A 15549-nucleotide genomic window follows, 5' to 3' on the forward strand; every position below is an offset into this window, starting at 1 on the left:
CGTAATCATCGAGTCCTCCATCATATTCTTCTTCTCCGGTTTTCATCCTCTGTTTCTTCTCTCCCTGTCTTGTCATTCTTGGCGAGAAGCCTGAGAGTGACAGGGGGTGAAAGCGGGAGATGGAATGTCAGAGTCGGAGCAGGGCTCCGGTGGAGGACCTGAATCAACACTGATTTGTCCCCTTATTGAAATAAGAAGACGAAACAGGCTGAAAATTCAATACACGTAAAATAATGCAAATTTGTGTGGCCCCTTTAAAAGACGGAGGAAAAAAAAGAAAAACTTTGTGTGTGTGCATGTGTGTGTGTGTGTCTACGATGATCTGACAGGCCCTGCGGCCTACTGAGACCCCCACCTCTTGCTCCCCCCCTCCAGAACCCCTCTCCTCCCCAACATCCCGCCCCTCTCAGCACAGCGATATCATTATTACCCGTGTCTGGCCCTTGATCAGTAATGTCAACATCTTTCATATTGACGAATGTGCTGTCTGCCCACATTGTGCACAGAATGGTTTACAGCCCAGCAGTGGACATGAATCACTCCTCTGCCACACACACGTTCAAAACACACACACACACGCGGACACGAAGCCCTACCTGAAAACACACAGATATGCACTGAGCTGGTAGAATCACCCTCACATACAGCGTACATGCTCTCTACTCATACAAATAGACGCACATAAAAACACATTATAGACACATTCCTCTTTCTCACACACATATGTATAGTTTCCGTTTTGTGCACATTTCCAGGCAGTTAATCAACTAAGACCACCAGAGCTTTTTTTTTTTTTTTTTTTCTGCTCATATGCGTCTACCCAGCACACATTTCCTTGGAGAGTTCTGATGAAAGTAAATGTTCAGTTTCATTAGTAGATTGGCTGTAGTCTGTATGCGTGTGTGTGCGTGTGTGTGTGTGTGTGTGTGTGTATTTATTGCATGCATGCTTTATGATTATTTGTTGGCTGCATTTAACATTTAGATTTGCACAGCTGCTTGCTGCTGATCATCAATGGGAAGATTACATGTGTTTGTTGCAGAAAAGTTATGAATCGGTGTCAGATCCACTTGTCATGCCCCATATCAGGTGTTTCACCTTGTGATGCATGAATCATTGATGAATGTCGCGATAAAAATGCACCCAATACCTGTTTCGCCTCTATTCAACTTGTATGACGCCTGTAAACAACACGCATCAGTCAACGACGTAAACAAATCTGTAAATGAGCCGCCAGGAGTCATTCAGAAAGTTTTAGGCGTATCACAAGCAATTCTGTAATGGCTTTTTTGTCTTTGTTGCAAGAATTACATAGCACATAAAAATATTATGAAGCTGTATATTCTGTATCATTTCCACTAAGCATGCTGTTACACTATATTGGGTGCTACATTTTGCTGTGTACGTTTGGTTGGATGTTGCAATGTGAATCAGCCCTTCATGTCCTTCCAATCGCCTGTCTCCGCAGATGACGGCCATTGAGAGCATGGCGGAGAAGCTGGAGACCTTTGGCTCCTTGAAGCCAGAGTCAGGAGAACTGCTGCGCTCCGTCCCGTCCATGTTCGACTTCAGAGCTCCGCCCTCCACTCTTCCAGAGACACTGTTGCGCAAGGGCAAGGAGCGCTACACATGCAGGTAACTCTGGTACTGATCTGATAAGAGCTGTTTGATTAATTATTTCCTCCGAGGACAGAAATGTATATTTGTGTTTTGTTTTTTTTGTTTTGTTTTTTTGTTTTGTTTTAAAACACTTGTTAAGATTGCATATGTTAAGCACTGCAAATGAATGTAACTGTTTTGTAGATACTGTGGAAAAATATTCCCTCGTTCTGCCAACCTGACTCGCCATCTCAGGACTCATACTGGAGAGCAGCCATACAGGTAATCCTGCTCTATAAACTATATAAGCCTTTTCCTGTTGTAGAGTCGGCCCAAGGCATAAGCACACTAGGAATCTCAGAGGCCGAAGGCCTCCGAGAGCGGAGGGATTTTCAAAGAAGACCACAAAATTAAGTTGTGACTTTTATCTTTTGTACAAAAATAACTTTCAGTTTTATTGTCTAAACAAATAAAATATATGTATCTTTGTCAAAAGGAAAAAAAAAAAAGTTTTCCTGGGTGCCATTAAAAAATACATAATTTGGGCTTAATATTCTTAATATGAGACTGACATTGAAGAAATAATAAACTTATATTGATATAAATAATATAAAGAAGCTATAACTGAGGCCCTCGCAGAGCTCTGTTCAGCCGATTAACAAAAAAGAAAACAGTGTGACTTAGTGTTGGATGCTGTCTCTACATTAGAGTAATAAAGATTTGTGCTAGCTTCTCCATCTCCATCTGTCTTTCTGCACTTTATGAAACTAACCTAGCTGGGGTTTTTTCTCTCTCTCATTGAGAATTGTATTTGCACAAAAACACATTAACTCAGATCTGAAATAGGGAATCTAACATTTCCTCTTCTCCAAAAGAAAGCAGCAAATTTCAGTTCAAACAATAAATAAAAGTACAAAAAAAAAAAAAGAAGGTAATTTGTTAGCAAGACGCAGACGTTTTCCCAGGGATTACCAGACCACAGTTTGAACGGAGTTTATGTGTGTTTTCCTATGCCATAAGCTTGGAATAATTAGCCCACTGCTAAATAATTTACCCAATGAAAAATGATAACTGTTGCTTTGGTGACAGAACTGTGGGGTGGAAGAGGGAGGGGGCAGGGGGTGCGGGGGGTGGAGGTGGGGAGGGGTAGTGGTGAGGAGACATTTGTTGAAAATTGGGGAGATGAGAAGTCCAGACTTAGCAGCTGTGGTCATTTCTCTTGCAGTTATGAGGCCAGACTCAAAGCAAGCTGCAGGCTTTGGATACAAGTGAGACTTTCTTGCTGTCCAAGGGGGTCGTCATGACATTAAGGAGCCCCCCCCCCCACCCCCTCATTAGAGTTACTGTGGTCCTTAAAACAAATTTTCTCACTTTCCTTTGTGTCTATTTCATTGTTCGCGCAGAAATTCACTTTTGCACATCAGCTGCATTTGGATAATGAATACATCCTTGCTGAAGTTATCCAGCTTTGTAGTTACCAAGGTGGAAGAATGTTGGCCCAAAGTTTGGAGGAGGCCTATTGACCACAGGGGAGAGAGTAAGACAGATGTAGGCCTTTCCTGCCCCAGCCTGATAGCCCGCAACTCTACGTGCTGGCATGCCATTAAAAAGATCACCGCTGTTTATTGTAATTCCTTTATTTTTTCTCTTGTGTGGAGATAACCAGGAGGGTTCCTGAGGGACAGCCAAGAGAGCGAGCTAATTCCACCAGCAAAAAAAAAGATGTAATCTTCTCGTATAATTTTGCATGAAGAAACTTGGCAGGAGCCCCTAATTTTGCAGGGCTTGAACCAAATCTGTTGCGTGCTTATTTTGTGAGAGAAGAATGCGGCTTTATTGCGCTGGCTGGAGATAAGAGAGCAGAGCTGTTTCACCTTAAACAGGCTCTTCCATCATGTGTGAGGCCGGGGGACTCGGCATGTGTGCTTGTGTGTCCGGCGTTACCGATTTCAGTTCTGTTTCCCACAGAAATAAACGCCAGCTTCATTATCCATCTTTTCGTACGTCGCTGTTTATTATTGAACTTTTTTTTTTTATCCGCTCTCTGTGCAGGTGTAAATACTGCGACCGCTCCTTCAGCATCTCCTCCAACCTGCAGCGGCACATTCGCAACATTCACAACAAGGAGAAGCCCTTCAAGTGCCACCTGTGCGACCGCTGCTTCGGCCAGCAGACCAACCTTGACCGCCACCTCAAAAAGCATGAAAACGGCCACCTGTCAGGTGAGCCCCGAACCACACGGATCTTCACACAGAACTCTCCACTTTCCAAATCCCCTCCAATTTATGTATTTTGTGAAATAAAGCTGATCTGCTTGCTTTTAAGACTCATAAACGATTCTGTACAGGAGAATACAATTATACTGCCTTGATTTGAAGGAATCTAGAAGCTGACAAATTAAGCCATATAAATCTGCCATCCTTCGTCGCCCCTGCATAAATTGGCTCTGGATATTTGAATTTTTTTCTTTTTTTTTTTTTACAATGAACTGCTTTCATCAGCATATCACAGCTCACAAGTTTGTTCGGTTGCATCATTCTGAATCAGCAGAACGAGTGGTGACAACTGGTCAGCAGCCAACATCAGCAGGGGAGGCGGCCACTTAATCATGCCTAATGTGCTATCAAATACAAATGTATTTATTAGCTAAGCTTTTCCTTTTGCGCATGAGACAGTATATTTTCTAACTGATTAGATGAAAGGAATTTGGTTTCTACCACAGTTCTGCATTTACCAATGATGTCAACTGAACCTAAGCAGCAGGAATACTGCCAGACTGATGCATGGTGTGATACGAACGGATAATATTTCACAACGGAGTAATAAATGAGGATGCACACAGCGCCTTGAAAAAGTGTTCAAATTTTGAAACATTTCCTCGTTTTGTCATGTTACAATCTCAGCATAAACTCAGCTGTTCTGTTAGAGAACATTAGTGAAGAAACAGCATTTAGAGAAACAACAAACATACCAGAAAGATCAGTGCCAGTTAGTGGAGAGTTGCGTTTTAAATCGATATCTCACAGTTTGAGCATCTCACAGAGCTCTGTTCAGGTGAGATTAGTTGGGGTCTCACCAAAACCAAAACTGAACTTTGTAACCTACGTGCAAAATTGTGCACAAACAGCACTGCTTTTACACCCTACATACACCTTATTTTACACACATAGTGGTGGCAGCGCCATGCTGTGGGAACTAAATTCATGGCAATCCCAGAGGAGACAGGACAAGAAAAAAAAATAAAAACCTGAAGAAGAGGTTTATCATCCAATAAAACCGATATTTTGCTTTTTTGTGTTCTTCTGCAGGAACTGCAATGTCATCCCCGCAGTCGGAGTTGGACAGCAGCAGTGCCATATTGGACGACAAAGAAGACTCCTATTTCAATGAAATAAGAAATTTTATTAGCAGCGCAAGTCAGAACCAGACATCACCAGACCCATCTGAAGAAGGGTAAGCACAGCTTCATGTGTTTCCTTTGTCAGATCTACATCTACACTGAAGCTCTTTTTTTATTAAAGTACTACTCAAGTAGCTTTAATATGTTACCTCTTATCAGCCTGTTTATGCTTATATTATGTTTTACTCTCAGGCAGTCTCTGTTATTAACCACACTACTTTTAGGGCTCCTAATGAGAGTCCAATCATCTGTGATAATAAAATCCTGGATTTTGGAATTCCCGTTGAGCTTTTAATGCTGCTTGCCATTAGGCCACAGGGAAGGAAAGATATCTTTGTGTGTGCAAAAATGTCAGAGCGTTATGCAAATCGGTCCTTGTTGTGGTGATTAGATCAGAAAGCAGTTAGGAGGGTCGCTCGGGTCGCTCCGTTTGTTTTTCCATGTCTCACGTTGGTGGGATCACAGATTGGAGATCGCGGATAAGGCCTGTGAGAGCCGGACCGGGTGGTAAGCCATCAGGAGGGGAACTGGAGAAGAATGGAGAAGAAATGGTGGCGGGGGTAGTGGGTGAGGGGAGGCTGCAGCAGCTAGTCCGCCACATCTGGAACCAACATGTCTGCCTACAGGAAAAGTGTAGATGGGGGTGGGGTCAAAGGGTCGGCCTGTGTTTCCTTTCAAACTGCAGTGCTCCTGACTGCTCCTGATAGATACTTTATCCTCAGCAAATTACCACGTTTGAAAGCGTAATTAGCGAATCTGTTTTCTTAATCACAGAGTTCTCGCTCTCTTCTTTGGAGTTAGCTCCTTCTTGCAGCTGTGCAAGCTTGGGACGGCACGAACACTGCCCTGACAGTGCGCCGTTCTAAGCAGGAGCTGCATTGGAAGAACAACCGCATCCGCTGCTGATGACTATCAGTCCACAATTTTTCTAATTTGTAATATTAGCCCTTTTTTTTTTCAGACAAATCCAGTTCAGGTATTCCATTTTTTTCTCTCTCTCTTATACTGTTGGGTTGTGTTAGCCTTCCGATATCCTCATTGTTCACTTCTCAGTGTTTTTTCGCTGAAGCCTTTGTGCAAAGAAATGGCATTTTTGCAAGCTGACGAGAGATGTCCTAGAGTGTAATTAGTGAATCAGTCTTAATGTGGTTCCAGATGATTTGCCAAATGGTGGTTTCCTGTGGTGCTGAGACAGAGGGACAGATTAAGACTCCAGCAGTTTGGATAGCTGGCCCCCTCTCCCTCTTCGGGGATAGAGGAGTAGGCCGGTTGGCAGCTCTCTCATAACTCTCCCAGCAAATGGGGCTGTCAGCTAAATATTTGGCCTATTAGATGAATACGAGATAGTAGAGAAAATAAACAAAGAGAGAGGCAGAGCACTCCATTTAAGTGCCGCAGTGATCAGCCCAGCGCTGCTGTGCCCAAAGGGGCCCCAAAAGCTTGATGACAAACTGGATTCCGGCTTTGCTCGGCTGCAGATCCTCCACTTCTTGCTTTGTTTATCTCGTGGCGTCCACAGTTTACGGTTTAAACTGAAGGACCCACGACAGCACACAAAGCTTTCTGTATTTACTTTCTTTTACAAATCAAAAAGACCAACCGTATAGATAGGATTTATATTTATTGTTCTGTGAATGATCCTAATCCACAGGCTAAACGGAGGCCTGCTGGAGGAGGGGAAACCCCTGATGCCCAGCCACGGACCACGTGACCTGGAAGATGAGGAAGCAGAAGACCTGGATGCTGAGGAGGAAGAAGCAGAGGAGCCGAGGAACAGTCCTCCGAAGACAGACGTCAAGGTGCATCCCGTCAGCGTCGGCGACGATGAAATGGACTTCAGTGAGCCCAGCGACTTAAACCTCAGCTGCAAAACCTCTCCGAGGAGGTAAATGTTACATGAGAGCATCCACCTATTATGTCTCTTGAAAGCCTTTTTTAATTTATTAATATTTTAGACCATTTAAAAAAAATATTTTTTACATACTTCATTAATTTATTGTGTTACACTGCTCGATTATTGAATGAATAATTTGCTGTCTGATTTTAGTGGCTATTTGATTGACCATTTGTGCTTGTGGAAGCACTCTTAAATCGTATATTTAATGTTTGCAATGACATTTAATTCTATTCTATTCTATTGCCTTTTCCTAACTTCCAGGTATTCACATGAGGAGGAACAGAGCAGCTTCTCAGCTTTGGATCACATCCATCGTTTCTCGGATCTGCGCAAAATGGATGAGAGCGAGGTGAGTGATGGAGACGGAGATGGAGATGAGGACGATGGATCCTTCGCCTCCCCATCACTCGCCAAGGCAGTCAAACAGCCGCTCTTTAGGAAATCCAAGTCTCAGGTATGAGGAATATCTCCAGTTCTCCCCAACCCTCCATTCTTTTTGGCATTCCTGGTACAGACGTGCTAAATGCATAAACATTAATACTTCCTGTATTGCATTTGTTTACTCTCACACTGAAACTTTTTTTTTAATCTATCTCATATTTAATAAGGAATAACAATCAAAACATTAAGAAATGCTATTTTTGATATGTCTTTCCAGACAAAGCGATTCTTATTAAGATGCATTTGATGCGATGTGAACCAGAAATAAGACAAACTGTTCATCTTAAAGCTCCTATATGTAATCTTCATGACATGGTGACAGATTTAACAAATATGCAAAAAACAACAACACATTTTTGTAAAAGTTATATACTGCAGCTTTAAGGATAATAGGTATGTTAGATGAGTTTCATTTCTTTTCAGTCATACCCAAAAATTACACATATAATTTATGTAGTTACCTACAGCATTGTTTGCATGTATTTGTGCGTGTGTATTTGTGTGTATCTGTGTTTGGAGTGGCTCCAGCTAACGGCTGCCTATCACTCTGTCTGATCAATTTAGCTTAAAGCTAAAAGAGTGTTGAGCTTTCAGACGAGCAACTAATTCTGAAATGTTGGGTAAAAACAAGATGAGACAGTGTTGCCACATGAAAAGTGATGTAGTTGGGTGACACAGGGGTAAAGTATGCGACCCATGTACAGAGTCCTTAGTCCTCGATGGGTTTGAGTCCCGGCACAATGACCTCTGACATGTTTCCCCCCCCTTTTCTCACAACCTAATTTCTTGTCTCCAAAAAAGGCCACTAGAGCCAATAAAATGATGTAAGTGGTACGTCGGGGTTACCAAGTCGCCAAAACAAAAACGCACTTCAAGGCTTTTTAGCAGATCTTTACCAGGGCTGCCAGTAATTATGTCCTTTTGTTTGCCTCCTCTACACGAATCACCATATTCAAGCTTTGCTTCCCTCTTCTGTTCCCTCAGGCGTATGCCATGATGTTGTCTCTGGCCGAAAAGGACTCTCTCCACTCCGCCCCCCACACCCCGGCCACCATGTGGCACAGTCTGGCACGGGCTGCGGCTGAATCCAGTGCCATCCAGTCCCTCAGCCACGTATGATGACACCTAACACCGTTGCATTCCACAACCCCTGACCTGATTACGGCAGCGGGCGTCCCGCCACAGAGGCTATCAGAGGGTCCCAGACCGTCCACAGAGTGACTGCTGAGCAGAACCATGACCCATCTGACTGCCTTAAACACAAAGCAGGGTCACTGTAACCACACAAAACCCTTTGGCAAATACAAAAAGTTAAAATAATTTTTTTTCACAATAACAACAACAACTAAGTTGCGGTTAAAAAAATAAAATAAAAAAAGACACTAAAGTAATACAAGTCTGTATTTATTCTTCAGAGTTTCTCTGTTTTGCACAGCTAAAGGTCGCTGATGCAGACGAATAACACGAATTTGCTTGTGTCGCCGATGCTCGAGCGCATCCGGGGAACATTCTTGAGAGTCGGTTTCAGCGTGGCATGTTTCGTTGCGTGTAAAGCGTAAGAGCAAGAACGCCAAGTCAAGTTTCACCCCCACAGAGATCCGCAGATGCTCAACTTTTTGGATGAAAGCTGCTCCTTGTTCAGACGGCAAGATCAGCACTTGAATATTGACAAAGCATCTACGAGAAACACATGAAAATGAGTTCAACTGAAACAAGGCCAGTCCTCCTGTCTGTGTGTCCGTGACTGCGTGTGTCTGTACAATCACAGCACTGTATACGAGTTTCGAGCAGCGCCCCATCCTGCCCACCTGCGCTATATGTGAACGGATATAAATAGATTGTCTTTTTAGTGTAAGAGAAGAAACGATGTTTTGTTTTGTACTCTTCCTTGTTTTTGTTATTTACTGAGATAAGTAGCCAGTGCTGACGATAATTGTCATTCTGTAAAGGGCATACGTCTTTTTCTTTTCAAAAACGTCTTGAAATCATCCTAGCCGATCGACAATACCACTAAATAGCCTGAATGCTAGTTGTTAGCAACTCCATTTTTATGTGTCTTTCTTTTTTCTTTTTTTTTTAGACAATCATTTGTTTTTGTTGTTTTTTTTTTGTTTTTTTTATTTGGTTGGTGGTGTTGTTATTTGCTGTTGTATTTTTGAGAATTGTATTTATTTCTTGGCAAACTGTAGTTTGTTTACTGAATAGCACTGCTCTTAGCCCAGGAGAAAGAGGGAGATTCCCACCCCGGGCCAATCCTGATCCCCAGTCATGGGGCTTGTAGATTACGTTTGATTGCCGCATAGTATTAAAAATGCAGTTCACTCCTTACTGTACTAATTAAACCAGTCAATTAATAGATTTTGTTTAGGGTTTTTTTTTTAATGATTCAGTTGAAAAAAAGGAAGAAAAAAAATCATAAACGGTTTAAAGGACAAACAATAAGAGTAAATCAGGTTTAATTCGATCAGAAGCGCATGGATGGTCTGTAAAGATCTTTATCTGACATTTTCTATGATCGTCTGCAAAGCTTGTGTGATGTTCGGTTCATGTTAATCCCTCGTGCCAAACTTATGATAAATAACAGAATACTTTTGTTTATTCTCCCGTTTTGAGGGACCAGACTTCTTTTTTGTTTTTGTGCTTTTTGATTGTTTATAATCGATTTTAAAAATTAATCAGCAAGTTGAGGTACTTTGTTTTAATGCTTTCTACAATGTAACTGTTATGCATTTCAATTCAATACTGTGGGAGGAACAACTAAGAAAATAAAAGAATACAGTGTAGATTGACTTGTTTTCTGTTCAGTCCTCTTTTTTTTCTTCTTCTTCTTCATTGTCTTACAGCTCCATGGCAGCCCATCATTTTGGCCCAAACTGGAGGAGGCATGAGTCAGAATACCACCTGGCTTTTTCTCCTGGCGCTCCCATGGCCTCCAGGAGCGAGGGAGAGCCTGAACTCTGCTCCTCTTTCTTTTCCTCAAGGCCTTGGCTCACATTTAGAGAGGGAAGCGGAGAAAAGGCGGCAGAGGGCTTGAATGTGGTAGTGGGAGCTGAGGCAGGAATGCGTCCTCTTTATTTGTGTCCATTTGTGGGGCATGATGGATGAGGTGGGTAGATGTGATGACCTGGCTCATCGCTCAAACACTCAATAAGAGTCCCCTTCCTGCAGCAGGCCTCCCCATCCGGCCAACCAACCCACCCCCACCCCCTCTTTGTCGCTGCTGCCAGCCAACGTGGGCGGACATTGTGGCTGCGAGGGTAGGAGCCCTATTGTCCGACGAATCACTCAACTTCGGGGTGGGGGTGCAGAAACTGGGCATGTCAGTGAAGATGCTTGGTGCTGACGCTCCATATTTACAGTGCTCTTGGCACCTTAATGGATGGGTTGCTTTCTCAAGGCCTTCGGGGCTCAATGTGGCGTCCGGCTTTGTCGAGGTCACAGAGGGTCAGGCGATGCTGATGAGGTCACTTTGGGTCACCCAGCTTTGATGAGGTCAGCTTCATTATTGGTGGCGATTCCGAAAGTCATGGTCATAATGAAGTGGTGAGGATATTGCCTTTGACCATGTGTTTTGCCACCTGTGGACTAATTTTGCCTCGCAAAGCTGAGCTGAACTTTCTCCATGGTGGCGACGTTACAGCCGCAGGAATTTTATGTAATGAAACCTTACGGAGTATAGCACATAAGTACAAAGCTGAAAATAATTGCCTATTCTTGGAGACAGTTGCCTTAAAAGCTGGAGAAAATATTTTGTGTGAAATTCACACTAGATCAGCACTTTCTACAATCCTCAGACCAAACCATCCCCGGCCACCAGCTTGAACTAGTCTTTAAAAGTCACTCACATCCCATTTTCTCGTCCATTTTAATGTTCGGTTTGAAGTTCAGCAAGTCACCACCCGAGAACTAAATGCATTCGGTTATTCTTGTGACTGCTTAATTCGCCATTTGTTTTACAAGTAACTAAAGTGTATTTATAAAGCACTTTTCACAGACACAAACGACACACAAAGCACCGTGCAACAAAACGACAGTTAAGTTATGCAAAGTATAAAAGCAAGGCTTGAAACCGCAGTAAAATCATGACATGCAAGCATGGGAGGACACAGTTTTCACTTGGTTAGTCAGCAGAGCGAGGCTGCAGCGGGGGCAAGCCGCTCCACAGGTTGGGAGGCACAGACCCGCATCCCTGATTTTGCAGCGGAGTACGCGGAACAGCCACAAGATTCCCGGCTCGGGGTCAAAGGTGACAAGTAGCAGCGTGTGGACGAATCAGAAGGCTGATCATTCAGACCCCAGTGAGTGAGAACAAGGACTTCAAATCAAATGTGAAAATCCACTGGGAGCCAGTGTGGAGACCACAAGACTGGAGTGATATGAGGGTAGTTACTAGACTTAGTAAGAAGTCTGGCAATAGCTTGCAGACGTGAAACTGATCATCTGTCCAGACCAATAAAAAGAGCACTGCGGTGGTCCAAATGACACAAAGTACAGCACGAATAATGTTCTCTGGATTGGCTTCAGAGACCATGTCCCTTATTTAATGTGTAGCTATGACATGAGTTAACACACAACACTGCAAAAAAAGCTCCCAGACAGATTTTTGTCCTATTTTGTCAGAGTTGGATGTTTCAAGTTATCAAACAATTTATTTTTTAAATGACAGATAAAGACAACCAATACAGAACACATTTTTCAAACAACAACTTTACTTTTTTATAAGGACAATACAGTGAGGCAAACATTCAAACCACTCCACTCCTAAACGACACAAATAAAAAGATGTTGGCTTTTAATTTGAAATATTTTATTGTCCCTGGGGGATCCACACACAATAACTCTCACAGGAACAGAGAGAGAGAGAAAAGATGTATTGGCCAAGTTAAAAGTCTGCAGTTAAAAAAAAAAAGCGATGCCATTTTGTGGGTTTTAATAAGGCGTTCATGCTTGAAAATTCTCCATTGGAACAATTTAGTAGAGCAGAGTTGGCCTAAATTCCTCCACAGTGATGCAAAAGTCTCATTGACAGTTACCATAAACGTTTGATGGCAACAATCAGTTAACAGGGTTAGAGGCAAATTACTCTTACACGTAGAATTACGTTGGCTTGAGTAATTGAAATCAATATTAAACATTTGTATATTAAAATATCATTGATGAGCAAAAACAACAAAAAAAGAAACCTGTAAGCAAACAAAATGCTTTTTTTTTATTTACAGTATCGTAGGCATCTTCAGAATTTTATTTGGAGGTATCACAGTAAAGGAGGAGGTAGAATATATTTCGAAAGGATTTGCTTAACATCCTTTTTCTTCCACTTTTACAATAAATGAAACACAAAACATTTTGTGGCTGCAATGTGACAAAATGTTCCAGGTTCATGAATACATTTGCAAGTCGCTGTGTCTTCATAAATAGGTGTTTGCACATGCCTCTGTCTCCTGTAGTTTCCCAGTGGGGTCACAGGTCGTGACGGATACTCGTTGGCAGTGCTTCGTGGAGCTTGGAGCCACTCAGCTAATGGGACAGCTGGCAGAGCCTCAGAATCCATCAGGCCTCATTATGGCTCCCGTTCAGCCTCTCTTTACTCCCCATCTTCTCTCTCTCTTTCCATACCCCACCTCTTTCTTCCCTTCTCTGCCACCCTTCTAGACGCGGCCGACCCTGTTTGGCGTGTAGCTGCTCCACTCGCCTCGCTGGGACATACATCACACCCTGTGAGCGGGCCGGGCCTCCGCAGCTGGCAGCTCTCTCCCTGATTGACTTGGCACCCACGCTGACTCAGACACCAGGGAAACCACTGGGGAGGAGTAAGAGGAGGTAAAGAAGATTGAGGGTGTGCCTCCCTAAAGAAGGTATTTACTAACAGCTGGCATAAGTGGGAGGTATAGAAGTGCGTGTTTTGGTCGGGGGCAGGGGGGGAACTCCCACAAATCATTTCAGCAAGTTTCTTTTGTCCCGTCGCTCCATATGTACAAACAACTGCAGGCTAATCAGACGATCCCCCCTTCATTCCCCCCTCAAGTCTTGACCCACCCCCTGACTTGTTTTTTTTATTTTTATTTTTTTTATGTATCTTTCTTTGCATCACTTCTGCATGCAGCCTTGTCAGCTCCTTCTCCACGAGCAGAGGAGTTTAAAGTTGTGGTTTTGTTGCTCGGTTTGTTTCTTTCTCGCTGGAAGCCACGGGTCATTAGTGTTATTGATGGACACTCAGTACAGTTCCAGAGAACAGGCTGAGCAAGAGCGGTGCGGAGCAGCCATGCACATGGTTTTATTATGACAAGCCTAATCAGGACAGGCGTGGTGGCACAACCAATTGGAAGGTCTTCATTTGCTCATGGATTAGCCCGGATTAAAAAAAAAAAAAAAAAAAAGAGCTCTGCAGGCCAGCAGCTTTGGTTTAGAGGGACGGATGCATTTATCCAATGTGGGATATTTCTGGAGCAAGCTGAACATAAATAGGCTTTATATGTTCATGTTGATGTTCATGCGCAGACTGGAGTCTGAGTTTCCTTTGCAAACTCTTTCCTGCACACAACTCCACCTAGTGGTACAACTACAAAATGTGCCTCACCTCATATGGCCATCATTTAGAAAATAACCCCAAAACATAAGTGTCATTTTTTTTTGGGGGGGGGGTCCTCTCTTCTTTTCAAAGGCCTTTAAACATTTAGAGTAAAAATTTCAATCTTAGCAAAACACACATCCAGAGTGTGGGAGAGTTTCTTGATATGGATCTTTTTGGAGCCTTTTACGTTTAACATTTATTTTTTCAGTCAACAACTGCCCTAATGGTGCAAGACGTGTTGAAATGATTCCCCCACCTCCTCCACTCATTTCTTTATCTGCGCAGACAGCTTTGTCAGCGAGAGTTCAAAACACCACGGCCTTCTGGGGGATCCGGTTCAACGCAGAGGGCCAGAAATGATCTCTGGGACGTGAAGCTATGGCAGCGAAGTGATAGAATCTCTTTTGTGAAGAGTGCCATACGCTTAATTACAGCGAAAAAGTACCCATGATGCGATCTTAGTGTTTACGGGCTATTTCATTGCTGGTTTCCTGCAACCTCCCCCCCTTTTCTCTTTCTCAGCCTCCTGATAAGTACGTATCCATGCAGCAGCTTGGACTTCTTCTTGTTTTTGCCAGAAATCTTTAAAAAAAAAAATTCATTAAAAGATAATCAGAAGAAAATTTACATTTTTAAAGTTTTAACACCATTCAGGAAAATACAAATTTTCTCTGAGGCAGTTCCAGAATCAAGATTACACCAAAAAAAAAATGGTATCAGTCTTGAACTATAATTGTAAGCATATTTAAAGTCTAGTATTCAATATCTTACAAATCTTACCATAAAAATGTATCCTAGCGTGCCAGCTCCCTCCTCGCCCATCTTCATGCGTGGAGGAGCTGATACAGTGGTGCAGTGGCCACCCAGAACACGGTGGATGGATGGCCTCTCTGGGCCTGTTTGACTGGAAACAGGTGTGTGTCATCTGAAGATGAAGGCCCAGCCGATAAACATTATTGGAGAACATCTGCTGCTTGTCACAACACAGGGTGAGCTGCAGCGCTGCAACATCCATCAGCCACACAGGAGACTGGATCTGTGTGTGTGTGTGTGTGTGCGCGCGTGAGGTGAGGGGGCTCGATCCTTCGCTGGTGAGTCCGTTCACCCATCACTCACCCCGGGGATGCTGGATGGATGGTGGAAAAGGGGGAGAAGGCTCGGTCCAGGCGCTTTGCCGGACCACGTTTGCCTGTGGCCATTAGTCGTGGACATGCTCCAGTGAGCTTGAAAAATGTCACTGGGAAGTGTGCACTTGCTATCTGATGCACACGCACACACACACGCACGGTCAGACACACAAGTCAAGATCAAATCTCAGGTGCACGCACACACACGGAAACACACTCAGTGTTACTGTGCTCAAAATTCATTGAAATCGATACAAAGCAAAATGCTACGCTAGAAAATGCACAGTTCCAATGTTTGCAAGAAACAAAGCCCCAGAAGAACACAGAAGAAAATATTAACGAAACACATTTCATGATTTTTACGCAATAAAGCACAGCTGATACATGACCCAGATCGGGGACCGAAAGATGCAATTTGTGTTTTAATTATAAGGAAAATGACAACCAAGAAGATAATTGATAAAGAAGCTTAAAGTATATTTTCAATCTTTTGTAGATTTTTGGAGTAAAACAA

General features: G+C 43.1%; 1 protein-coding gene across 14 annotated transcripts in view; it reads left to right on the forward strand.

Annotated features, from left to right (window-relative positions):
* The window catches only part of mecom (MDS1 and EVI1 complex locus), a 162900-nt gene extending 152774 nt beyond the window's left edge, over window positions 1-10126 (forward strand). For all 14 annotated transcript variants that reach the window (XM_008425368.2, XM_017308041.1, XM_008425356.2 and 11 more), the window contains 7 exons: window positions 1469-1635; window positions 1804-1881; window positions 3652-3821; window positions 4908-5052; window positions 6651-6884; window positions 7158-7350; window positions 8322-10126. In XM_008425368.2, coding sequence (XP_008423590.1) covers window positions 1469-1635; window positions 1804-1881; window positions 3652-3821; window positions 4908-5052; window positions 6651-6884; window positions 7158-7350; window positions 8322-8456 — 1122 coding nt within the window. In that variant the 3' untranslated portion in view covers window positions 8457-10126. The remainder of the gene's footprint in view (window positions 1-1468; window positions 1636-1803; window positions 1882-3651; window positions 3822-4907; window positions 5053-6650; window positions 6885-7157; window positions 7351-8321) is intronic.
* The last annotated feature ends 5423 nt before the right edge of the window (window positions 10127-15549 follow it).

This window comes from Poecilia reticulata, linkage group LG13 (assembly GCF_000633615.1).
Source record: "Poecilia reticulata strain Guanapo linkage group LG13, Guppy_female_1.0+MT, whole genome shotgun sequence".
NCBI classification, from domain to species: Eukaryota; Metazoa; Chordata; class Actinopteri; order Cyprinodontiformes; family Poeciliidae; genus Poecilia; species Poecilia reticulata.